This window comes from Dasypus novemcinctus, chromosome 19 (assembly GCF_030445035.2).
Source record: "Dasypus novemcinctus isolate mDasNov1 chromosome 19, mDasNov1.1.hap2, whole genome shotgun sequence".
NCBI lineage: Eukaryota > Metazoa > Chordata > Mammalia > Cingulata > Dasypodidae > Dasypus > Dasypus novemcinctus.
In genome coordinates, this window is record NC_080691.1 from 70528592 (window position 1) to 70552160 (window position 23569).

The window sequence follows — 23569 nt, forward strand, 5'->3', positions numbered from 1 at the left end:
CCACTTTACTAACCACCCCCCAATAGCCCAGGACAGCCAGTGTGCATGATCAGATGGTGTACCTCCCATATGCTAATAATTCATTAATGATTGGAATAGAAAAAACATGGTATACAAGGTCCAAGTTCTCTTTCTGACCCCCAATCCCCTCTCTGGTCCAGTAGTGTGTTCGTCTCCTCCTTCTTTGTAAAGGACAAGCTTGTCCCTCCCCACCTCTGGACTTTCACACCCACTAGCCTTACGACGGCTGCTAGTGAACGGGCATCCCCAAGAAGAATGAAGGTGCCCATTTTGCAGACGAGGACACCGAGGTCTATAGAGGCTCCTCAACCGGAATCTCCGCGCGCGGATGCTGTTAGACGGGCCCTTTACGATTGCCGTCGGCTTGCACTTTCCCGCCAGAACTCACTGCGGTCCCAGCGGACCTGAGGTCTCAGGCCCCACCCACTCGCGGAGCGCCGCGCTCAAGCCCCGCCTCCGCCCTCCGGCGCCGCTCCAGCTCTCGCGAGAGTTGGGAGCGGAAGATGGCGCCGAAGTGAGGTGGCTCTCGCGCTGTAGGCAGTCGCCGCCGCCTCCGCCGGAGCCACCGGAGCTTTGGGACAAAGAGGCCGAACCGGCTCGAGGATGGTGAGCGCGGCGCCGGGGGCGCGGGCGGGGTGGAGCGGCGTAGACGGGCGGGGAGCGGCTGTGTCGCACACATCCTCCGGCCGACCCCGCCCCCACATCCGGGCAGCCGCCCGCCCCTGGCTGTCACTCGACAGGCGCCCTACCCCTATTTCCTGTCCCGTTTCGACTGGGCCACGCCCACAGGGCTCGGACTCCGCCCCCAAGCGTGACATATCCGGTCCCCCAGCTTATCCACGTTCCTCTACATAACTCGAGCGCATCCTGAGTGGCTTCCTTCTCAAAACAGTCCACTCGGCTATTCGGGCCCTTCCAGCATCTTCCTAGCCCTTTGCTACCAGAGCCCTGCCCTCATTGCCCCTACCACGCCACCTCGGCCACTCCCCTGCTGCGTATGACGCTCTCACCTGCCCAGGTAGGAGCAGGGAATGCTCTCCTGGGTGATTCCTGACAGGTGCTCTTCTACATTTACGACATCTCCCAGGTTCTTGCCAGGCGTCAGGGGCATAGGAGGAACCCTCTCTTGTTGTTGACCCCTTAGGATGGGGGCTGACTGGGGCATTGGCCGCTTCTGGAATGTTGAGCCCGATGATCCTGGCGGTGTGGGAGGGGTTCTCTGGATGGTCCAGGCAAACCCTGAACCCAGAGGGGTTCTCCTTGCTGCTTTCTACCAGGAGGAACCCGCAGGACCCAGTGCTTACATGCCTGCCACTGCAGAGCCTAGTTCCATTGACACCGACAAGGAGGTACTGTCCCCACTTGTGACTGCAGCTGCCACCGCCGCCTCCGTGGGGGAGGAACCAGGCCCTGACCAGGGAGCCACACCCCCACCATGGGGACGTGGACCTGGGGGGACCCAGCAGGGTGCCTCCCCAGCCCCAGACAACAGCCAGCCTAGCCCTGGAGCCAGCCCTGGCCCAGCCAGCGCAGTCCCCGGGACCAGTGAGGACCTGCGGCCTCCCAGACGACGCCCACCACCAGGTGACCTGTGATAGTACCTTGAGGGGGGAATGGAGGAGAGAGGACACAGGTTCTGAGCCAGTAGGAGTGAGGAATGCAGGGTATCTCCAAACTCGAGGCCCACTTAAAGAGATGCCCATCACCATTTACTGAACACTAGCTGTATGCCAAGCTAGGACTATAGCCATGAGCCATGCCAGCCCCTGTCCTCTGGTGTGGGAGGCAGAGAGTAAAGATTCCCAACAGAAAATGAGCAGAGTAATTCCAGCCGCCTCATCTATGCCCGGTGATGGGGAAGGACGGGTCGGCATCAATAGGGAAGAGTCTAGTGACACCCTTGTGCATCTTGTAGGGAAGCAGGTACCCTGCTCCAGCCCTGGCTGCTGCCTCAGTTTCCCCAGCGTGCGTGACCTGGCACAGCATCTGCGCACCCACTGCCCACCCACACAGTCCCTGGAAGGTAGGGCCAGGGCAGGAGGTGGGGAGGCAGGTTAGGGTGGGAGGCAAGGGGAGGCGCAGGCAGGCCGGGGCCACCCCACCCACTGCTTTGCCCACCTCCCGGCCAGGTAAGCTCTTCCGCTGTTCCGCCCTGAGCTGCACAGAGACCTTCCCCAGCATGCAGGAGCTGGTGGCCCATGGCAAGCTTCACTACAAACCCAACCGCTACTTCAAGTGAGACTCGGACCTCTCCGGGCGGCCCTGCCCACCTGGTGTGCAGGGGGCGGGGTCACCACCTGGAGCCCGGGGATGGGCTGGGATCTGGAGGTGGGCGTGGCCTCTGGCAAGCTCCACCCTTGCCTACCCAGAAAAGAGACTGGCTACTAGTGTTGAAACCTGGCCTTTCTTCTGGGAACCTTCCAGGTGGAAAACCTTAAGCTAAGATTGAGACTTGCTTCCTCGTTTTCCCAGGGCTTCGACCCAGACATGTCCAGCAGGGTGGCGGCCACAGTAGTGGGGGTCGCATAGGACAAGCCCGTGAATTGGGCCCAGGTTCCTTTCTCACACTCCCAGGGCAGGTCCCCGGGTACCATCGGATAAGTCCTTCCCTGGTTACTCAGGAGACCGAGCCCCACTCTTTGCCCCGTCTCCAGGTGTGAAAACTGCCTCTTGCGCTTCCGCACACACCGCTCCCTCTTCAAGCATCTGCACGTTTGCGCTGAGCATGCGCAGAGCCCAGCCCCACCACCACCCCCCACCCTTGACAAGGAGCCCCCAGCACCGGAGCGCCCCCCGGGGTCCGACCCAGCGATGGCACCGGGCCTGCAGTTCCCGCTGCTTGAGCCCTTCACGACCCCAGCCCCTTCCCCCACCGGGCCCTTCCTGCCCTACTTGAACCCCACGCCCTTTGGCCTAAGTCCCCCTCGCCTGCGCCCCTTCCTGGCCGCCGCGCCCGGGTCACCGGCCTCCAGTGCCGCTGTCTGGAAAAAGAGCCAAGGTGAGTGTGGGAACTAGCCGCCTGGAAGGGCGGGGGGAAGGGCCCCCCCACCTGACCTCCGACGCTGACCCGCCGTTTTTACCGCAGGGGCTGGGGGCAGCCCCCGAAGACCCCAGGGCGGCGCCGACACGCCCTCAGGTGCGTGCAGGTGACCACCACGGAGGGGTGGAGGGGCTCTCTGGTGCCCGAACATGGCTAGGTGGATGCTGTGAGGTGGCAGTGCCCGCGCACTTCCCAGGTGACCAGAAACACCCCCTAAATAGAGGATTTTGCTTTTACAATTCCTGTTACCTGCGCTTTCGTTCGCGCTGGCTTCGCTGGCTTTTCCACCGTGAGCCCTGTTCAGCCTGGAGCCGTTCTTGCCCACCACAGTCATACCAGGGATGGGAGTAGCCAGTGCAGATAAGCCAGACCTGGCACCCCCAGTCCTAGGGGTAAACGACCGGAGGCCCAGATCCAGCCAGGCCAGATAGGACCCCAGTGCCTGGGAGCAGTTTGTTCCGCCCTTGCCCACATCTGCCGTCCTTGGGGGTGGATGGGTGCTCCGGGATGGGGCACGGACTGATGGGGTCCTGCCCGCCCACAGGGCATGCGGCCCCAAGCCGCATCGTGTGGGAGCACACGCGCGGCCGCTACTCGTGCATGCAGTGCGCTTTCTCCACGGCCTCGCGGCCCGCCATGACGCTGCACCTGGAGGACCATCGCCCCGCCGCCCCCACGGCTTCGGCGCCCGGGCCACCGCGCCCCGAAGCCCCAGCGGGTAAGGCCAGAATATGCAGGTGGGGAGGGCGTGAAGCCTGCGCGGTGAGGAGAGTGGCAGAGGCTCAAGCTCCCCCTCCTCTGCCCAACCCAGACCCCGGCCTGCTTGCTGCCAAGGTGTTACCACCGCCGCCGCTGCCACCACTGCTGTCAGAGGGAGAGTGTCCAGTTTTCTCGCCGCTCTGAATAGAGCAGCAGGGGGTGCGGAGTGGGGGGGAGATGATATGGTTTGTGGGCAATTTTGTAATTTGAGGGGGGGCTGAGGAAACGGGGGGAGGGGGACACAATAAAAGAGCATTGATGAGCCTGGCTATGCTGTGTTTGGGTCCCTTACCTTCACAGCCTTCACCACCCAACAGACAGCAGCCTAGCAGTGCTAGGGCACTCAACGCCTTGGGGGCACCTGGAGGCTGCCCTGTGGGTACAAACCTGTGCCCTCAGCCCACTTGTGTCCCACCTCAACCCTGGGCCCAGGTCTCCAGCTCTGGGCTGCCCACTTCCACTGCAGGTGTGGAGGCCAAGGCCACAGTCCTGTGTTACCCTCTTCCAGAAACCACATGGGGTGGAAATTTCCAGTTTTCTTTTATTTAAAATGACCTAGGAGAACAAACAGAGAGACTGGTCCTGAGAAAGTGCCTAAGGGGGTGGAGCAGCTGGTACCAGGCTGAGGCAGGGGTGCCGTCCAGGCTTCACCTTCCTGCTTGTGTTCTCTGTCCCCTCTTCCTTGGCTCCCTGCTTCTCTTCCCCTCCCTGGCCCACCTCTGAGGAAGGGGGAAAGAATCAGTCTAGCCCTGTTCCCCTCACCTGTCTCTGTTCTCTTTCCCATTTTAAGTAGCCAGGCAAGGGCTTGAAACCCAATGCCACCCTGCTGCCCAGTCCCCTTCACCAGCACCCAGCTAGCCAAGTCTCCATGTGCTTGTCAGCAGCTGCCCTGGGTGGCTGGTTTTATCTCTGCCTGAATCTTGGTTCCTTCCATCCCCTTCTCATCAGCCACCATAGCTCGTCAGACCAGGCCTGGACCATCTCTCCCTCTCCAGGTACCCCCAGCAACCTCTCTTGCCCTTCCCCCCAGTCTGAAGGCCTGTGAAAACAAATTCAGTTGCACCCCTCCCCTGCCTAGTACCCTTCAGTGGCTCCCCACAGACCTCCAGCTGAAGATGCTGCTTTCCTAATAATCCATAAGGCCCCTAGTTGAGCCTCCACACCCCCTCCTGGAGCCACACTTCATCTCCTTTATCTTCCTCTTTCCTCCTGGGGAAGAGACACCACATGAGCAAGAACCAGGGTACTTTCCTAGCTCCTCCCCACCTTCCCTACACCCCCCACCCCCATCTTCCAAATTCTCAGCGTTGTTACTGAGTCACCTGTTCAACCCTGTCACCCCACAGGCTAAACCCCCAGACCCCACCTTTCCCGTCACTCCTTGTGCCCCTTACCATCCTCCTTGTCCTCATCCCACAGTGTGTCAGCCTCACAGTCCCCAGCGTCAGAGCTGTCCCAAGTGGATGAGCTAGGGCAGCAGCTTTGAAGGCCTCGCGGTGGGGCAGCTCCATTATCACCTCGCAATTTAACCTTTCTGCCTTTCCTGCGAGTAGCAGGATGAGGATGTTCAGACAACCTCAGGATCCTGCCCAGACTCAGGAGCTGCCTGCCCACCCACCCACTCATCCCCAAAAGCCTCACCCTGGGCTTCAGAGGTAGGTGTCAGCTCCACTAGCACCTCCAGGCCCCCACCAAGGTGCTTGTCACTCAGCTCCAGCTTTGGGGCCAGACAGGCCATCAGGGGACCCGGAGCTCCCTGAGCTCCCACCTTCTCAGCCAGGAGCTTTGGAGCCACTGCTGTGCAACCTTGGGGAAGACCCACCCTCCCTAGTTCCTAAAATGGGTGTTTAGATGCCTACCTCTTTGGTCCTCGTGAGGATTCAAAGGGACTGGGAAAAGGAAGCAGGTATAGCTCAGTGGCTAAACACCTGTGTCCCATGTACAAGGTCCCAGGTTCAATCCCTGGTACCTCCTTAAAAAAAAATGGGAGAGAAGGGAGGGTAGTTGGGAAATGTCTGCAGAATGAGTCACATTGCCCTAGCCACCCAGCCCATCGCTGCTTATGATCCTCTCAAGAACCAGGGTCAGGGGGCCCCATTTTACAGATGGAGAAGGTGAGGCCAGGAGAGGAAGTTGACTAAGCCCTGACTCTAGGCAGGCCCACTTACAAGGCAGGTGTAACTCCCCATTCTGCACCTGCTAACCCCCAGGCAGAGGCCTAGGGGCCTATCTCCCCCTCCTCCCACTCCTTGTGCCCCGGGACACCCCTTCCCCCCATATCTGGCCCTAGCCCCAACCTCTCCCTCATCTCCAAGGATGGGCTGTCCACCAGGCCCCCAACCAGGTCCCTAGCCCCCAGGAGTATTCCTTTTCATCAGGACCCTCTTACAGCCACCCCTAAATCCAGATTTGCCACCTTCCCAGTGAGACCCAGAGTCAACACTGGATCCAGGACCCTCCCCTGCACCCGTGAGGTGGTATAGTGAGTCCCCAGCTCTCCTCCACCCCCTGGAGCCGGCTGGAACTCTGCCACCTTTTTCCCTCCTCACCCATTCCACCCTTGCAAAGGCTGTGCACCTATGGAAAGGCTTCCTATCCACTATCACACACACATACGTCCCTTCTGCTCTCCTCCTCTGCTCCTGCCCTTCCTCTAACCAAGTGGTGACCCCGCAAAGGGACCCTCCCAATTCCGAGGTGTCCCAAACGCTGAGTCCAGCAGGGGGAGCACAGGGAGGAATGAAGGGGAGAGGCGAGTGCAGTCCGGATCCTGGTGGACACCCTTCCTACACACCTTCCCCAACGCAGGAAGGGCCAGAGACCACAGGCTCCTGTGGGTTGCGCTGAACGGCATGGGGTGCCTTGTGTCAGCCACGAGCTGCCCGGGTGCCCGTACTCCCCGGGCGGTCAGTCGTCAAGGACCAGCTCCGCCACCTGTGAGTGCCGGCTCGGTCACTTTTACCCCAGGCTGGGAGAGGGGAGGTGGAAGCTCCTGGCACCCCTAAAACCCACTCCTGACCCCTGCTCGAGCACCTGCCGTGTACGGTCCCGGGGCTCCAGCACGGGAATCTGTCGCTCCAAACCTGGGTTCTTAAGCACGGTGGCCCTTCTCCCACCGCGCTTAGATCCCAGGCACCCCAGTGCCCAAGCCCCCATCCGGTCCACTGAGTTCCCAGCCCCAACCAACCTCCCACGGCAGTTCCTGGCGCACGCTCACTTCTCCGGGCTTCAGATCCCGCAGCTCCAAGTGGACCTTGGCCCGGAGCCGCCACGAGGAGTCAGGGAAGGCGCCGAACATGCAAAGGGAAGATGGAGGGAGAACTGGCTCCTGGTGGCCGGGCCGGAGGCTGCGTGCCCGCCCACTGGCACCCCTACAGGCGGCAGGCGGCATGGGGACCCAGCTCTGGGCGTCCTGTCTGGAGGTGGGGAGTGGGCCGTGCGGGATCCCCATTGCTGCAACTGTGGAGCTGGAGGTGTTGGTCCTTTAGCTTACCTTCACTGAGCGTCTACTGTAGGCTACCGATCATTTGTTCTGTCATTCATTCATTCCCTCGCTCCCCAAACACTCTGTGCCATCCTTGTATGACCAGCCTGAGCTGGCTGGTGCTGGAGACCCCGAAAGACTTGGTCATGCCTGCCCCCATGGGACTGCCCGTACATGGTAGAAGCTCCAGAATCCTGACTGTGCTCTTAAAGCAGACTTGAAAGCATTTCTAACCATGCTGCATTTTCCCTTCTGCAGACCAGGCATAGGAAAGGCTCCCCTTCAGAATGCAACATCCTCAAGACAACCAAGCCAGGGACCTCTCCTGTCTCCACTGGGTCCTCCTCGACTCAATAAGGCCTTAGGATCCCTTGCTGGCAGGCACCCCACCGCTACCCCTGACGCACTCGTGGACACTAGTCTCACACCAGGCAGAGTCGCGATGGGCTGTTTAGATGCAGTTCCACTACCCCACCGAGATCCACGAGGCCTGGGCTAAAGCCCTTAGCATGTGCAAGTCCACCACCACTGCCTGAGAAGAGGTTTTCTAGAGAAAGCTTGTGCTGGGCATGTCTTTTCTCTGATTAAAAAGGGAACAACTTCAAAATACAGGAAGGGAGCAGATGTACTCAAGCAGTTGAGCACCCTCCTCCCACATGGGCGGGAGGTCCTGGGTTCGCTTTCCTGTGCTTCCTGGAAAAACAAAAACAAGCAAAACAAACGAAAAAAATAATTCAGGGAAGCCAATGAAGCTCAGTGGTTGAGTGCCACTTCCCACATACAAAGTCCCAGGTTTAGTCCCCAGCCCCAAAAAAAACTGGAGAAAAAGAAAATTTGAAAAATTTTCCCTGGAAATAATTATTCAGTTGTTCCCTACTGATTTTTTTTTTTTCCAATGCAAACATTTTACAAGCATTGAGACTGTCTGCACAGGTGCTTTTGGAACGTTGTCATCACTGCTGTATCTGGACTATATTCCAAACCTTTAAAAACCCTGCAGTATGAATTTTAATGGCTGCATTCTATTCTAGGTTGTAGCAAGATTGTGATTTGACTTACTTGCTGAAAGAAAGAAAAGTGAGATGAAAAGAAAGCCCTTCCTGTTCATTCCCAAGAATCACTCAGGCTCTTGCTAACTTACAACTAACTGGTCCATGCAGCATCAGTACTGCCTTGAATCCTGTGGAATGTGAGACCTGATCACGGACCCAAGTCAGAATCTGCACTTTTAACAAAGTCTCCAGAACTTAAACATTAGAAACACCCCATGAGTGTCTTAAAACTCCTCAGGCCCAGGCCATACCTCAGAGGAAGCAGAATCTCCTGGGGTGGGATGGGGTGGGGAGGAGTCCTTGGTCTTTTCAATGCGATTCCAAAAGTCAGGCATCATTACCTGTTTCAGTTTTCCAGCTGCTAAAACAAATACCATCCACCGGGCTGGCATCACAAGAGGAATTTATTGGCTCCCAATTTCAGAGGCAAGAAGGCTGGCTTCCCCCCAGGATCCAGCTCTTGCAGCTGGCCAGCAATCTCTGGGGTTTTTTGGCTTTTCTGGCACATGGCCATGCACATGGCAGTGTGTTCTTTCTCTTCCAGGTTCCACTAAGGTCCAACTTCTAGCTGCTCCCCATGGCTTCTCCTTCAGTGACCAGTTTCCTTTGCTTATAATGACTTTAGCCATAATGGAGGAAGGCCCCCTCCCCCATCCACGCTCGGCCTCCCACCTTCCCTCGTAACATCTTCGAAGGCCCTCTTTACAAATGGGTTCATACCCACAGGACCAGGGACATGTGGAGATATGGCTCAATCCCCAGCCGGGCTCTGTGTTCTAGTCCTCTCCTCTGCCACACCCTCTCCCTGCTCCCTCCCTCCGACTGCTTTGTCTGAGGCAGTTGATCTCAGTGCTGGCCCTTATCTGACCTGGACTACCTGACACTCTCACTGCCTTCACCCCATTGCTGGCCTCCCACCCAGTCTCGGTTTTCCTTCTGCTCCCGTCTCCCTCCCTCTCTCTCCTTCAGTCCCTCCTCTGATGGGTCTGGGGTGTCCTCAGATGTCCTCCCCTGCCTGCCAGCCTGGGGCATCCACTGCTGGGCCCTCATAGGCAGTGCCTGTAACAGGGAAGTCCAGCTCAGGGCTGGGAATCAGCCCACAGGGAAGTGTTGAAATGAGGAAGGGGAATGAAGCAAGAGGAGCTATCGGATGGGGCCTCGCCCATCACATCCACCCCCATCCCCTGGGTCTTCAGGATTCCCCAGAAGCCCCAGCCTTGACCAGGCCCCTTCCCTACTCAGAAGTGTTGTGTGTGTGTGTGTGTGTGTGTCCCCACCCCACAGTGACCATCAAGCCCTGGCAGGATTTAGCCTGTTTGGGGCAGGAGGCCATCAGGACTGGCAACCATCCTCCCTGCCGGTCCCTGAATGCAGGACATAGCCAGGTATGGGGAAGGGGGCAGCAGACAGTCAAGAAACTCGTGACCAAATTGAGACACACAGCTCAGGGTCAGTAGCAGGTGGGAAAGGAACGCAAGGGGATCTGGTGGCTGGCTGGGGCGGTCCCCATCTCCCTTCCTTCCTCCTCTGCCCGCCCTACTCCACCGGCAGCCCCCACCCTGTGAGCTGGCCAGCCGGTGGAGCAGAAGCTACAGTCAACTTCCTGAAGGCAGCAGCCCCGGCTTGGGTCCCACTCGCCCGTCACCCATCACCCGATTGTAGCCATGGTGAGTGACCCCCAAAGTCCCCAACCCCTAGGAGAACCCCTAGAGAATCCCTTGCCAGAGCCAAGGGAGGGAGCAGGTGGAAACTGCATTGTCCAGGACAGGAGTGACAGAAGGGTACAGGACAGGCAGTCCAGGAAACGGTGGCCCATGCAAAGGCCCAGAGGCACCGGGAAGTGGGGACACACCCCCAGGACAGCTCAGGTTCTGAAGGGTCTCTGGCCTTCAAGGGAACAGTGCAAGGGGAAGAGTGGGTCTGCTTGGAACCACTCCCCTCCCCCCAGGCCAGCATGACCTGGTAACAGGCAGATGGGCTTCCTGTGTGGTGGCTAAGTGGGTCAGGCACCTGCCAACCCGCACTCCCCCACCTGCTGGTCTCCAGGGTCATGACCTGCTGACCCTGGCTTACATGACCCTATGGGAGCCCTTGCTCTGACCCACCCAGTAGAGAAGACCTTAATAGAGGTAGTTCAGACCCCAGGCAGGAGTTCCAGCCTTTCCAAGGGATGATCCCGATCCAGTTTCTGGACAAAGAAACTGAGGCACAGAGGGGCAAAGGCCAGGTGGGATCTCCCTACACATTTTTGTCCCCCTCCCCTAACTCGCTGATCCCAGGCGAAGCCAGGCTTGGGGCCTGAGGCCTGGCCACCTCTGGGGGAATCTGTAGGTCAGAGAGGACCCAGCCTGCTTGTGCACCCACCTGTCTGCAACTGAGCACAAGGGTGCCTGGGACACAATGGGTATGCCACAGTCCCTGACAGTGTGTGTCAGTCTGTCCGCCAGTCCATGTGCGTGTCCTGGACTGTGAGCAGCCCTGGCCATCCGTGCACATATCTAACTGGGTGAGGGACAGCGGTCACTCCCTGGCCTCCTGCTCCTTCTCTGCATTGTCTCCAGGTGTTGACAATGGTCACATTGGATGTGACTGTGCAGGTGCCTGCCTTTGTGCCTCCACAGATAGTACTATTTACTAAACACCTACTATGTGCCAGGCCCTGGGAGGACAAGTTGTGGACAAGTCTCTGCCCTCGTGGAGCTTGTATTTTACCAGGGGTGGGGATGGAGGAACAAAGAACCAAGCAAAACAAAGCTGTCAAGAACAGATAAAATATGTGTATGTGTGTGTATAAAAGCAGCAGTATGGGGAGTGCTGAGAAAGGGGAGTCAATTTAAAATAGGGTGAGTGAGAACAGTGCCTCTAGTAAGAACACTTTAGGGCAGAGACCCTGAGGTGGAAGGGAATGTAGGAGAGGAAGTGGAGCTGAGGCAGAGGAGGGGCAGGCCTTGAGGAGGTCTGAGCTATCATGGGGAGATGAGGCCCGCCTGCAGGTTTTGGAGCAGACACACAGCCACTAGGGGTTTACTCTGGCTGCTGTGGGGGGAACTGAGCAGGGAGAGCCAGAGGAAGGGTGGGAGCAGGGAGACAGGGAGGAGACTGTTAGGATAATCCAGAGGGCAGTTGGATTCTTGATTCATTTTGAATTTAGAGTGGAAGAGACTGGGAATTTAGGGTGCAGAAGAATGAGGAAGTCGAGGACACCCACCAACCGTGGGGAGGCCTGAGGGAGCGGTGGGCTGGGGAGAAAGGGAGGAGTTCGGCACCGATGGAGAGGTTAAGGGGCATGGTGGGCACCCAAGTGGAGAGCGAGCAGGGCGGGGGATATGGTTTACAGACAAAAATGTGGGAGACCTCAGCCAAAGCAAAACAGGAGCTGGGGCTGCCAGGGAGGTCTCGGGGCACGCACATAATCCCCACATCTGCCTCTCGAAGAGTCTAGACATAGACGAGTCCCCACCAGACTGGCTCCATGTCCTGTAGGAGAGCCATCAGGACTTCCGGAGCCTCCAAGCCAAGTTCCAGGCCTCTCAGCCCGAGTCTGGTGACCTCCCCAGGAAATCTCCAAAGCCTGAGTTCAACAAACTCCCCAAGAAGTTCCCGCAGCCTGAATTAAGCGAGCACCCCAGGAAACCCTCGCAGCCGGAGTTCGGTGCAGTCCCCAGAAAGCCCTCGCAGCCCGAGTTCGGTGCAGTCCCCAGAAAGCCCTCGCAGCCCGAGTTCGGTGCAGTCCCCAGGAAGCCCCCGCAGCCCGAGTTCACTGATCTCCCCAAGAAGCCCTCCAAACCCGAGTGCAGTGAACTCTCCAAGAAGTTCCCACAGACTGAGGCCAGTCCATTTCCCAAGAAGTCCCCGCAGCCCGAGTTCAGTGAGGTCCCTCCAAAGCCCCCACAGCTGGAGCCCAGCACACTTCCCCTGAAGGCCCCACAGCTGGAGTTCAGCAACCCCACCAGACCACCTATAGAACCCAAGTTCAGTCCATTCCCCAGGAAGATCTGGCTGCCGGAGGCCAGTGAGGCCACTCTGAAGCCCTCACTGCCTGACTTCGGTACCTTTCCCAGGAAGCCCCCGCAGCCTGAGATCAACGTGCACCCCAGAAAGCCCCCACAGCCTCAGCTCAGTGGCCTTCCTAAGAAGTCCCTGCCGCAGCCCGAGTTCAGTGAGGTCCCCCCAATGCCCTCGAAGCCTGAGTCCAATGAGCCCCACCGCCCATCCTCAAAGCCCGAGTTCAGTGCACTTCCCAAAAAGGCCCCACAGCCTCAGCAGAGTGACACCCCCAGGAGGCTCCCACAGCCCGAATTTGGTGACCTTACCAGGACATCCTCAGAGCCCGAGTTCAGTGTGTTTCCCAAGAAGTCCCATCAGCCCGAGTTCAAAGCAATCCCCAAGAAGCCCCCACAGCCCCAGCAGAGTGCTGCTCTCCCCAGGACATCCTCAGAGCCCACATTCAAAACCCTTTCTGGGAAGTTCCCACAGCCCGAGCACCGAGGGCCACCCCGCAAGTTCTCACAAGAGTCCAATGCACTGCCCAAGAAGCTGCGGCCAGCTGAGTTCTTGGGTGATCTCCCCCCAAAGCCCCCGCTGCCTGGCTCAGTTTCTGAGAGCTCACTGCCCGCCGCCATTGCGGGCCCTGGCTCCAGGTTCCCGCTCAGTCCTGGGCTTGGAGTCCCTGGGATGTCCCGCCCAGTAAGGCGGCAGAGTTCAGGTGCCCTCCCTCACATTGGAGCATCCAGGCTGGGCCTCAAACGTGGCCACCTACCCCAGAGGAGGCCACTGCCCCCTGCCAGCAGTCTGGGACCCCCTCCAGCCAAGCCTCCGCTACCCCCAGGCCTCATGGATGTCTTTCGGAGATCCTCAGTGGCATCCACGTGTGAGTCAGAGTGGCACAAAGGGGGGCAGTGGTTGGGACTCCCTAGCAGGGCCTGCCTCCCTCCCTCCTGCTCTTCTCTCCGACAGCTCTACACAGGAGCCACTCCTCTGTGGGGACCAACTTCTATGCACAACATCCTGAAGACATCGCGCAGTGAGTGTGGGAAATAAAGGGACACCGGCGCAGGCATAGGGGCTAGAAGAGGCCCTGATCCCAGTGTCCTTGCAGGGACCCAGAGGAGCCCTATGAGCTCTATGACGACGTGGAGCCAACAGATGATGCCAGACCCAGTCCCAAGAGCACAGGTTCGTTCTGGGCCGGGCCTGGGGCTCCCCATAGTACAGCATCTGTGAAACCTCCCTAGCAAGGGTGTTTTCTGCCATGCTCCTGGTGTAAGCTAAGCAACCATTCATCTCCCTGACAGCACGTGGGGCAAGAACTGCAGAGGAGGGGGCCTGTTAGACAGGCCACGGCAGTTCCTAGTGGGAAGAACGGTTTGGAAGGGGAACCCAGAACCGAGAGCGTCGAGGGGGCTGTTGTAGGCAGTGGTTTGGCACAGGGTGGAAAGCAGGGAGAGCGGTGAAGAATCCTGAGATTAAAAGCAGCAAGCAGGACTTGCTGGTGATTAGCCAGGAGCAAGCAGTGGCATGTGAGCTCCTGACATGGACAAGCCCCAAGTGTCAGGCCTAGCACCTGGGCACACAGCAGAACCATCCCTGAGCTGGGGGCACAAGAGAAAAAATGACTTAGGGGAGAAAGATGCCAGACTCTATTTTAGAGCTCTTGTGTTCAAGGTGCCTGCGGAACGTCCAGGCAGGACTTGGAACTCCAAAGAGAAGCCTGGGCTGGGGACACAGCGTGGCAGTGGCAGGCGAGAGGGGAAGCACTTCCGGCCCTCCCGGTCTGGGGCCCCAGGCTAGCTCTCTGGCAAGCCCTGCTTTCCTGGGACACAATCTGCGCTGGGCCTCCAAAGGGCCCTCCTCTTCCTCCTGAGTTCTCTATTATGGTGAGGACGATGGCCAAGCAGGCCTGCACCTCCAGCTCTTCTCCCCACCCATCTCTGTTCATTTAAACTCAAACGATTAACACAAATGGCTTCCATCAAGCAAATCTGCACCACCACTCCAGCACATCGTACTGATCATCCCCATTTTATAGATGGGGCAGCTTGAGGATTTGAGAAGGGACTTGCCCCAGCTCACAGGGCCAGGAAGCAGCGCAGCTGTGACTTAAGCTAGGCAGCCTGGCTTCAGGGCCTCTGCTCCCACTCACCCTTCAGTGCACCCCTCCTGCAGAGGAACCTGGACTCCCGCCATTTGTCCTGCATTTTCTTCCCCACAGCCTCTAGGATCCTACTGCCTTATGGCTCTCTCCTCACCCACCCAAAGTCCTGGTACAGAGAAGGGACTTGGCTGCCTCCTTAATGCTGAGGCTGTGCTCCTTCCTGCACCCCTTGTGCTTCTCTGGGGCCTTTCCCCGGGAGCTGCTTGCAACACCTCCCTGTTAGCACATCACCAGAGAGGGGCTTCCTGGCAGGGCCACTCCTGCTTCCGCTTTAGGGGAAGTTCTGTGGCTGGGAGTGATATTGGGGATGTGGACTGTGGGGAGGGGAGCTGGTAAGACCTCTCTAAGTCCCAGCCTGCCTCAGGCTACTCTAGTTCCTGCAACCCTGGAGGCACGCCCCCACCCTTGCTCCTCATTCCTCACCCATCATGCTTCAAGGCTCCAATCAAATTCCACGCAGCCCCTGCACTTCCCTGGATCTCCCTCAAGGCACTGAGTGGTCCTCGCTGTTAGTATGGATTGTCCTCCTAGTGATGGTGGCACCAGGACCCCCATCTCCTCCCTCCCACTGTCTGCATCTCACTCAGAACAGTGGCAGCTCAGTTTGGGGTGGGGGTAGGCCTCCTCTGAGGAGCAGACAGGGCCCTTGCTCTCCCATGCCAAGCAGGGAAGACAGGATCTGAGGGTGGCCTGCTTATGGTCACATTGCCAGGGGGCAGCTGAGCCACCACTGCACCCAGGACTGCCTTGCACCAGTGCCCAGGGACTCGCTTTTTTGCTGTGGTGGGTTGGTAGGGTCCCTGGAGTACAGGAGTCGATCTTCCCCTGGCTGGGTGACCTCCACAGCTTGGGCAGCCTCTGGAAGAGGGAGCTGGAGGAACAGCATTCTGGGTGAGATGGAAGACGGAGGTGTGCTTGGAGTCTGGAGGGGCAGGAGAGCACAGCACAGAAACCTCATTTGTCTGGTGGCATGTCAGACCAACTGGGCACTAAACAAAATCTTTCAGAACAAAGACCATTTGAGTCCAGAGGTCAGAAGCTACATGGTCCTAGATGGAGGCCAGTAAAGTCACATTTCCACCCTCCACGGTTTTTCTCCAACCCTGGCCCTAGTTGGGCAGAAACACCTGATGTCAATCTTGGTTTTCAAGGTCTACTATTTGAAGGCCTGCTCTTGACATTGAACACTGTGGGGAGGTGGGCAGCAGATGCTGCAGCCACTCCATCAGGTTGACTTAATGGCCACTACCAGGGTGGAGAATGGTAGTGAAATGCTTCAAAGATGTGAAAAGCAGAAACTGGTTATTGGATGTCACCACAGCAATCCAGCCCAGGTTTTGCTAACAGACACTCGGAATGTCTAGCACCATGGTTTGGTAATTGCCCAGTAAGGTTCATAGGTGGCAGATGGGTAGAATAGGTTCAATGTCTCCAAGCTTTGGGACCAAGGGGTGGCATCTCCTATCTTGACCTCAGAAAATTAGGTCTGTGCCATCAACAAGGTGGATACAACGAGGGACTGGGTCCCAAACAACCAACATCCTGATTTAAGATCCCAAGTCTTAGAAAGGAAAGTGAACAGGCCCCTCTTGACTGGTAAGCCAGGGCCCGTGGAGATACACTCCTCCTCAATGGGCCGCTGGTCCCTTGTTAAAGAAGACTGGCCTGAAGTGATGAGAGTGATGCTTTGAGTCCATCACAGAGGAGAGAGCAAAGAGCTGGGGCTGAAGGTTTGGGATCCTTCACACACTCAGGGCCCATGAGGCTCTTCCTGTAGGCCCTGCCGTTGGATAGCAGGGCTCATATTGAAAAGTCGGTTATTTGCTGGGCGATGGCATGGGTTGGTACTCACCCTGGGACATAACTCGTCTTTGGTCATGCCAGCCCAAGAGTCACACCCCATTAGCCCCTTCTAACGGAGGCAGACTCACTGGCCTGTGGGAACACCTTTGCCTTATTTTTAACCCAATTCTCATTACAACTCCCAGAATCTAACCGGCTCTAGAAAGGAGAAGTGAAATGGCCTCAAATGACTGCAAATAAACACTGCCTCCACCATTTTACCAGCTGTGTGACCTTGGACAGCTTGCTTTATACCTCTCTGAGTCTTTATTACTTCAGCACTAAGATGGGAATGCTAATATCACCTACAATCACAATGTTCTTGTGAGGACTGAAATGTGCTAACTTGGTAAAGCAGTTCCTGCCACATTTAGAAATGTGGCAGGGGCTAAGAAAATGAAAGGCAATCCACTAGTCTCCATAACCCATGGGAGAGGTCTTGTCAGGGTGGGTCTACAAGGGGACCTGGCAACCTGGTGCTCAGGATTCTGGGGGCCAACTTAGGAACTTACACAGGAAAAGACTGACCAGGGTAATGAAGGGTCGAGTTGACAGTCCCCGTCTGACTCAGCATTCTGATTGCCCCCAGGTGAAGTGCCGTCTACACAGCAAGTCTCCAGGAGGCCTCCACAAGACCCAGAGCCCAGGTAACATGGGGCAAGGGGGGCCAAACAGGGTGGGGTCACGCTCTGGAAGGAGAAAGATGCTCCTTTAGAGGAGCACATCTTGCTCATAAGCACCCGAACTTCTTGGAAGGAAGGAGAAGGCCCCCCAGCCACAGCAGCTGCCACCTGCAGACCCGAAGACCCTGAAGCAGATCAGAAAAGCAGAGAAAGCTGAGCGGGAATTCCGGAAGAAATTCAAGGTTTGTGCGCCAAGCCAAGAGTCCTGGGTGGGTTGTGTTCAGCCCCAGCCTACCAAAAGTCCCTTGAATCCCACCCTCAGAAAGAGAGCAAGGGTTCCCAGGGTGGCAGCCCAAGCAAAACCACTAACGTCTTGACCCCAGTTTGAGGGGGAGATTGTGATTCACACAAGGATGATGATTGACCCTGCCGCCAAGACCCGCCGTGGGGGCGGCAAGCATCTGGGGATCCGGCGTGGGGAGATCCTGGAAGTGATAGAGTTCACCAGCAAGGAGGAGATGCTGTGCAGAGACACGAAGGGCAAGTGTGAGTTCCCAATCCAGGCAGCACTAGGGTGGTGGGCACTACCTACCACTGGTGCTGCTGCAACTTACCCTCTGCCTGCTCTCCCCACAGACGGCTATGTACCCAGAACAGCTCTCCTCCCCCTGTGAGTGCCAGGCCTGGCGGGGTGGGGGTGAGGGGAGTGGGGGGTGTGTAGTGGGCCGAGGTGGCTCTTGCTGACCCAACTATGCTTTCTGCCAGGGAAACGGAGGTGTATGATGACGTTGGCTTCTGGGGTACGTAGCCCCTCTGGGAAGGTTGGAAGAGACTGTGGTGCCTTGGGAAGGATTAAGCCCTTGCCCCCATCCTGGTGGGCTGCTTGCTGTCCTGTTTATAGGAGGGAAGGGAGGAGGGTCACTGGAAGCCATCATTCTTCTGCAGACCCTCTGGAGAGCCAACTCCCCCGGGGACGATAAGGCCTGTATGAGTGGGGGGCCAGGACCAACTCATCAACCCAGGAGTCCCAGATCCTAGCTTGGCAGCCACAAAGCTGACCAGGCTCACGTCTGACAACTTACAGGCACAGACTACATAAAGCCCCTCTTTATAAGCCTCCCCTGCTTCTTGTCTTTTCTTACCCTGCCAGACTGGTAAACTTAGGAGAGCAAAGGTGCAGGAAACCAACTGATCAAACTGTCAGGTATTCTCCAAGGTCACACATCATCATCATCACCACCACCACCACCACCACCACCCCAACCCCACGCCACACTCCATGAATCTCATTCCTCAGAGATAAAGGAGAGGAAGGAGAAAAGTGCAACAGGAAGAGGGTGGTAAGGAAGCAGTCCCCCTTCTAGACTTTAAGGTGGAACTCCTTGTAATCATACCTCTGTATCTGACAAGGACAGAGCCAGCAGCAGTTGTTTAACTGTGGTACAGAGACTACATCAAAAGCCGGCCGGAGTGGAGAAGGGCAGGGTACTCCCCACACTCTGCAACCCTCTACATCTACCTAGGAAAAGCAGCAGTAGTGCTCCTTATAGGCTACGAACCTATCCCAAATGGGCTTGTATGGTCACATCACGATTGGTTGGTGTGTGTACGTAGGGAAGTGGCCCCCAGTTCTGGAAATGAAAACAAACTCTCCCACTGCTTGGTATGTTTTAACAAAGAAAAGCACAACTGGAAATGAGCATGGATGCAGGCCTTTTGCCCTGCAGTATAATGTTACAAGAAAGAATAGGATGGCTTCAGGATAGCACTGGAGAACTGAAGCCCCCACAGGAAGGAATGGGAGGAGATCCCTGGTGGTCATGGCTCCAAGGGAATAAAGTGGCTAGAGCTCCCAAAACTTTGGATGGTTGCCCCCACAACACACACAAAAGCAAGCAACTTTCAGGAACTGGTATTTATTATCAAAGTCATATTCGATGTCAACAAGATGCCACAACTACAAAAAAAATTGCGCACATTGCAATCTTAATGCAAACAGTCAAATGGAACCCCAGTCATTAAAAAAGTAATTCAAATTACCCCAAAAAGCAACTGAATTTTTTAAACATCTTTATACATCCAGCCAACAAATTAAAATGGTTAACAAGAAAAAATACAAATTCAGAGGTCTGGTATCGATGCTTAAAAAAGGCAACTGCTTAAGCATTTCTATCAATTCGAACATCAATCTCTCGGCCACTCAGTTTCATTCCATTCATCATCCGGCAGGCTCTCTCAGCCACCTCTGGTGACTCAAACTTAACCACACCGCACCCCTTGGATTTCCCATTCTCCATCTTGATGTCGGCATATAGCACGTGGCCTGGGCACAGGGAGGGAAGAAGAGACCACAACTCATCAGATTACCTGTTAGATTCTGGTTGACAGTAAAAAAGTAGAGAAACTCTTATGCCTGGAGCCCGAATTCTCAGAATACACTGGCTGGAATCCAGCTATGAGCCCCTCAGCCATGCTGCCATTTTTTTTGCTAACAGGACACCCACATGATCATACCTTCTGACAAACCTTCCTGGCAGCTTCAAAAACACGTCTTTAATGTTCCAGAAAGTTAATAAAAAGGGACCATGTAAGGCAAACTTTAGACAAGTAAATTTTATAGTGGCTTGGTTTTCAACCCTTTCCCTGCCTTCACAAAGTCAATGCCATGAATACTTGAGGTTCTGTACTGTCCAAATACATGCCACACCATAACTAGCAAGCAGGTGATACATATTCATTCAAGCTTCTATTAAGCACTCAGATATATGTCAAACACTATGGAAACAGTCTACAGTGAAAGAGATGTAGAAGCCAAGAGCTCTACTTCAGTGAGTGCTAAGTAAATAATAGTGTAGACTGCGCTAGGGGCCCAAAATTCCAATAACTCTGCCTGGAGAAGGGTCTGAAGCCTGAAGGACTTCCCAGGAGAAAGTTCTGAAATAGTTTAAGTACAAGTTCACCAGAAGGAAGATGCTTGTTGATAACAGTACACACACCCAGCATAGTCGATCTGGGGGCAGGAGAAAAATGAAATAGTAAGGGGCTTGTGGATTTGAACTTTCTCTTGCAGACAAAGTGACATGATCCAATTTGACTTTTAGAATATCTAGCTACAGTGTGGAAAATGAGGAGTGGGCAGACTACAGTTCAACAGCTTACCCCAAGAGAACCAGAGAGAAGCAGCAATGGTGGTGAAATCAGGCCTCTACTGACCGAGGAAATAAGAAAATCCTGAGGAAGACCTGATCCAGGCAGCCACTCAAACCTCTGGGGATAGGGCTGAGGGGTGGGAGTTCACCATGAAGGACGGACAAAGAAAATAGCTGAACCTCATTTTGGCCACAAAGTGAGCCTTCCACAGTGCTTGTCCAGTGTGCCTCCACAATACCGGACAAGGAGCAGCCCAGGAAACACAATCCTTAGCCTCATTCACACACAAGCTACTGTATGCCTGGAGCCTGCAAAACCTCGTACATGGGACCTATTGGGCAAGCAAAAGCTCTCAAAGGTGCTGAGCCAAATGTGTTGTGGTGGAGAGTAGCCCTCTCTTGGATGTATTTATTTAGCTTGCCACTTCAAAGCCATGTACCTGGGAACCTGACTTTGCCTGACCCATCTGTAAAATGGGGAAACTACCACATCCTTTCAAAAACCAAAAAAGGAGAAAAAGAGAGAAGAAATTATTAAATGAGAACACAGATCCAAGTGCCTGACAAATAACAGGAAATAATCTGCTTGAAAATGGCAAGTCCCACCAACCCTCTAGATAAATGGAAAGTGGCTGTGAAAACTAGGATGAAGTTTCACTGAGACTCAATCCAACTGCATTACCAACAAGCTACAACTGATGAAGGCACAACATATGAAAGCATCTAGAGAGCCTTTTTCAATCACTTACCACATTCGTTGAATTTGTCTTTTAACATTTTCCATGTAAAATCAAATGGTAGCTGAGGAAAATAAACAGACAGATGTGTGATGCCATCAAACCCTAATGCACTATTAACATTATAACTGTCTCTGAGGATAATTTTAAGGATTATCTCATTCCCCAGAAAACTGTATGGCTGATCTTCAAATACTGAGACAATCAGCAGAGAACAAAGCCAAGTCTAGGGAGAATGAGGTCATAAACTAACTAAACCAAGTTCATTCCCCTGTGTTTTTATGTCTGTAAAAGTATAATGCAGAGAGCAGCCACAGAACCACTCAACAGTAAGCTAAAGGGGGCCAATTTGGTTAAAGATAATTCAGTAAAACCATTTTTTCTCTGCTATCATTTAGTGATTTTTCAAACCAAAGTATCTAGAGTTCATCAGCTGTCAAGTCTGTTCATTCTAACAAAACCCACCCACTTCTTAGTGCACAGCTGCCCTAAGGTGGCACATTTCTATCTCCTCCTCCTTTAAACTATCAGGACCAAACTTTGGGGAGAGTGGTGGCAAGGTGTGCTCTCCATGTTCTGAGGGAAGGGCCTATCTTTCAACTTTGTCATCCTCAAGTTCTAATGACGTCCTGCCTCACTCCTCCCCCTGTGAACAATACCCCTAAGAAGTTCCCAAAGAGTCACTTACATTTCTCACAAAGATCTGGCAGGCCTTCCTGGCCACCCCAGGAGCATGGGCTCCAGCTCCACCAAAGGAACCAGCAAAGCTTCCTCCAAAATTGCCACGCTCCATCTCGATGGCACGATCAAAGCTGGCACCACCGCCACCGCCCATGGCCAGGCCCATGCGCTCAATGCCGGCACCCAGAGCAGGACCCAGGGCAGGGCCCATGCGCTCGAGGCTGTTGGCGCCCATGCGCTCCAGGCCCATGCGCTCCAGGCTGTTGGCGCCCATGCGCTCCAGACCCATGCGCTCCAGGTTGTTGGCGCCTAGGCGCTCCAGGCCAGTGGCCATGCGATCCATCACAGGGCCCATGCGCTCCAGGCCAGCCCCCATTCCTGCGGGCACCATGCGCTCCATGCTCAGGCCCATGCGCTCGATGGCAGGGCCCATGCGCTCCACGCCAGAGCCCATGCGCTCAATGGTCTGGCCCACACGGTCAATGGGCGCAGCCATACGCTCAAGGCCGAAGCCCATGCCGGCACCCATGCGCTCCACGCCTGAGCCGATGCGCTCCATGGTCTGGCCCATGCGCTCGATGCTGGAGGCCATGTGGTCGAGGCCCAGGGGGCCCATGCGCTCAATGCCGGAGCCCATGCGCTCCACTGAGCCCATGCGGTCCATGACCAGGCCCATGCGCTCAATCTCGGAGCCCACACGATCCATGCCGTGGCCCAGGCCTGCGCCCATGCGCTCCATGCCGGCACCACCAATGCGGTCAATGCCAGGGCCCATCCTCTCAATGCCGGGGACACTGCCTCCACCTCCACCTGAAATAGGGATACAAAGCGGAGGCAGAAGTCAGGAAATTGTTCCTTTGTGTGCACACCATGCTAGAATAGCAACCTGCCTGCAAAGCCCAGGGCACATCAGAGTTCACAAGCTCAATCGTGGATCATAAGTCAGTCCCACAATAATCTGTCATTAAGACAGCCCTCAAATGTTGACAACTGTTAAAGCTGGGCAGTGAGTTCAGGGGGCTCCTTACATCCTAATTCTGTGCCACAGCTAAAATACCCACAATAAAATTTAAAAAGAAAAGAACCCAACTTGAAGGACTTATATTAAAAACATTCTCCAAGTTGTTTCTGAAGTGCCAGTCCTGGTGACAAGCTTTGTGAGCCACAGATACCAATTCCTGAGACCTCCACAGCTTTCCCATCACGAGATATTAAGAAATGCTCGCAGGATAGAAACCCCACACTCAATCGGCTCACATAGTTATTATAATTATATATGGTCACTTACAAACTTTTATCCTACTCCCAAATTGTCCCTCCACTAAGATGCTCTGCTGGTGTCCAATCAGGCTGCATTTCCTTAGCACTTCCAGGGCATAAAGAAGCTATGAGAGGGGAGTGAATGTAGCGTAAGTGTTTGAGTGCCTGCTTCCCATGTATGAGGTCCTGGGTTGAATCCCCAGTACCTCCTAAAAACAAATGTAAAAACTAACTCTCATTGAGGAGTGGATGTAGCTGAGTGGTTTGAGTGCCTGCTTCCCACGTACGAGGTCCCAGGTTCAATCCCTAATATCTCCTTGGAAAAAAAAAAAAAAAAAGCTATTAATACAGCCATACAAGAAATCTGAGGGGGGAGGGAGGGAAGCACTGCATTGTGAATCCTGAAAAAGGTCTAGGGTCAGTCTCTCACACCCATGATTCAAACTGGACGTATGCTGATGAGCCAGCAGTACAGTGAACCCCAAGGATGCAGGCAACTCTGCATCCAGCAAGTATGGCATGACTATCACTGTCCACATGCAAAGCCTGAGTGTTCCTCTTTCTCAAGCTTCATGGCTGCTACCTGCCTTTTCAAATAGGCAGTTGAGCCCTCAGCTAGTTCATTACTGACCCAAGTGGCCCAGTTCAAGATACAGACTGAAGAGGAGGAAACTCAGCAGCTTCAGTAACTGACCAACATTATGACTATAATGTTGCCCATTTCCTTAGCTGAACAACAGGACATCGAGTGGCAAAAAATACTTAAC

General features: G+C 55.3%; 3 protein-coding genes across 17 annotated transcripts in view; 2 read left to right on the top strand and 1 right to left on the bottom strand.

The window, feature by feature from the left end:
- The first annotated feature begins 497 nt into the window (after positions 1-497).
- On the top strand, positions 498-10005 carry ZNF414 (zinc finger protein 414). Of its 3 annotated transcripts, none has more exons than XM_058281896.2 (8): positions 498-627; positions 1299-1605; positions 1937-2044; positions 2151-2256; positions 2676-3019; positions 3107-3157; positions 3606-3779; positions 9908-10005. In XM_058281896.2, exons 1-8 carry the CDS (start codon positions 625-627, stop codon positions 9919-9921), a joined length of 1107 nt encoding a protein of 368 aa, XP_058137879.1. In that variant the 5' UTR covers positions 498-624; the 3' UTR covers positions 9922-10005. The 3 variants fall into 3 exon arrangements, with proteins under 3 accessions (XP_058137879.1, XP_071066050.1, XP_012379239.1); XM_071209949.1 differs by lacking the exon at positions 9908-10005 and adding an exon at positions 7563-7693; XM_012523785.4 differs by lacking the exon at positions 9908-10005 and adding an exon at positions 3873-5238.
- On the top strand, positions 9925-18095 carry PRAM1 (PML-RARA regulated adaptor molecule 1). Of its 5 annotated transcripts, none has more exons than XM_004454693.5 (10): positions 9925-10023; positions 11840-13226; positions 13313-13379; positions 13455-13531; positions 16942-16999; positions 17109-17217; positions 17359-17521; positions 17612-17645; positions 17741-17775; positions 17921-18095. In XM_004454693.5, the coding sequence occupies exons 1-10, from the start codon at positions 10021-10023 to the stop codon at positions 17953-17955; spliced, it is 1968 nt and encodes a 655-aa protein (XP_004454750.2). In that variant the 5' UTR covers positions 9925-10020; the 3' UTR covers positions 17956-18095. The 5 variants fall into 5 exon arrangements, 3 of the variants coding, with proteins under 3 accessions (XP_004454750.2, XP_058137874.1, XP_012379237.2); XM_058281891.2 differs by having other exon boundaries at positions 17359-17515; XR_009181920.1 differs by lacking the exons at positions 17741-17775; positions 17921-18095 and having other exon boundaries at positions 17388-17521.
- Positions 18096-18875: 780 nt separating this feature from the next.
- HNRNPM (heterogeneous nuclear ribonucleoprotein M) overlaps positions 18876-23569 on the bottom strand; it is a 40257-nt gene continuing 35563 nt past the window's right edge. For all 9 annotated transcript variants that reach the window (XM_004454691.4, XM_071209946.1, XM_071209947.1 and 6 more), the window contains 3 exons: positions 21550-22352; positions 20874-20925; positions 18876-19298 (listed from right to left, as the gene is read on the bottom strand). In XM_004454691.4, coding sequence (XP_004454748.1) covers positions 19135-19298; positions 20874-20925; positions 21550-22352 — 1019 coding nt within the window. In that variant the 3' untranslated portion in view covers positions 18876-19134. The remainder of the gene's footprint in view (positions 19299-20873; positions 20926-21549; positions 22353-23569) is intronic.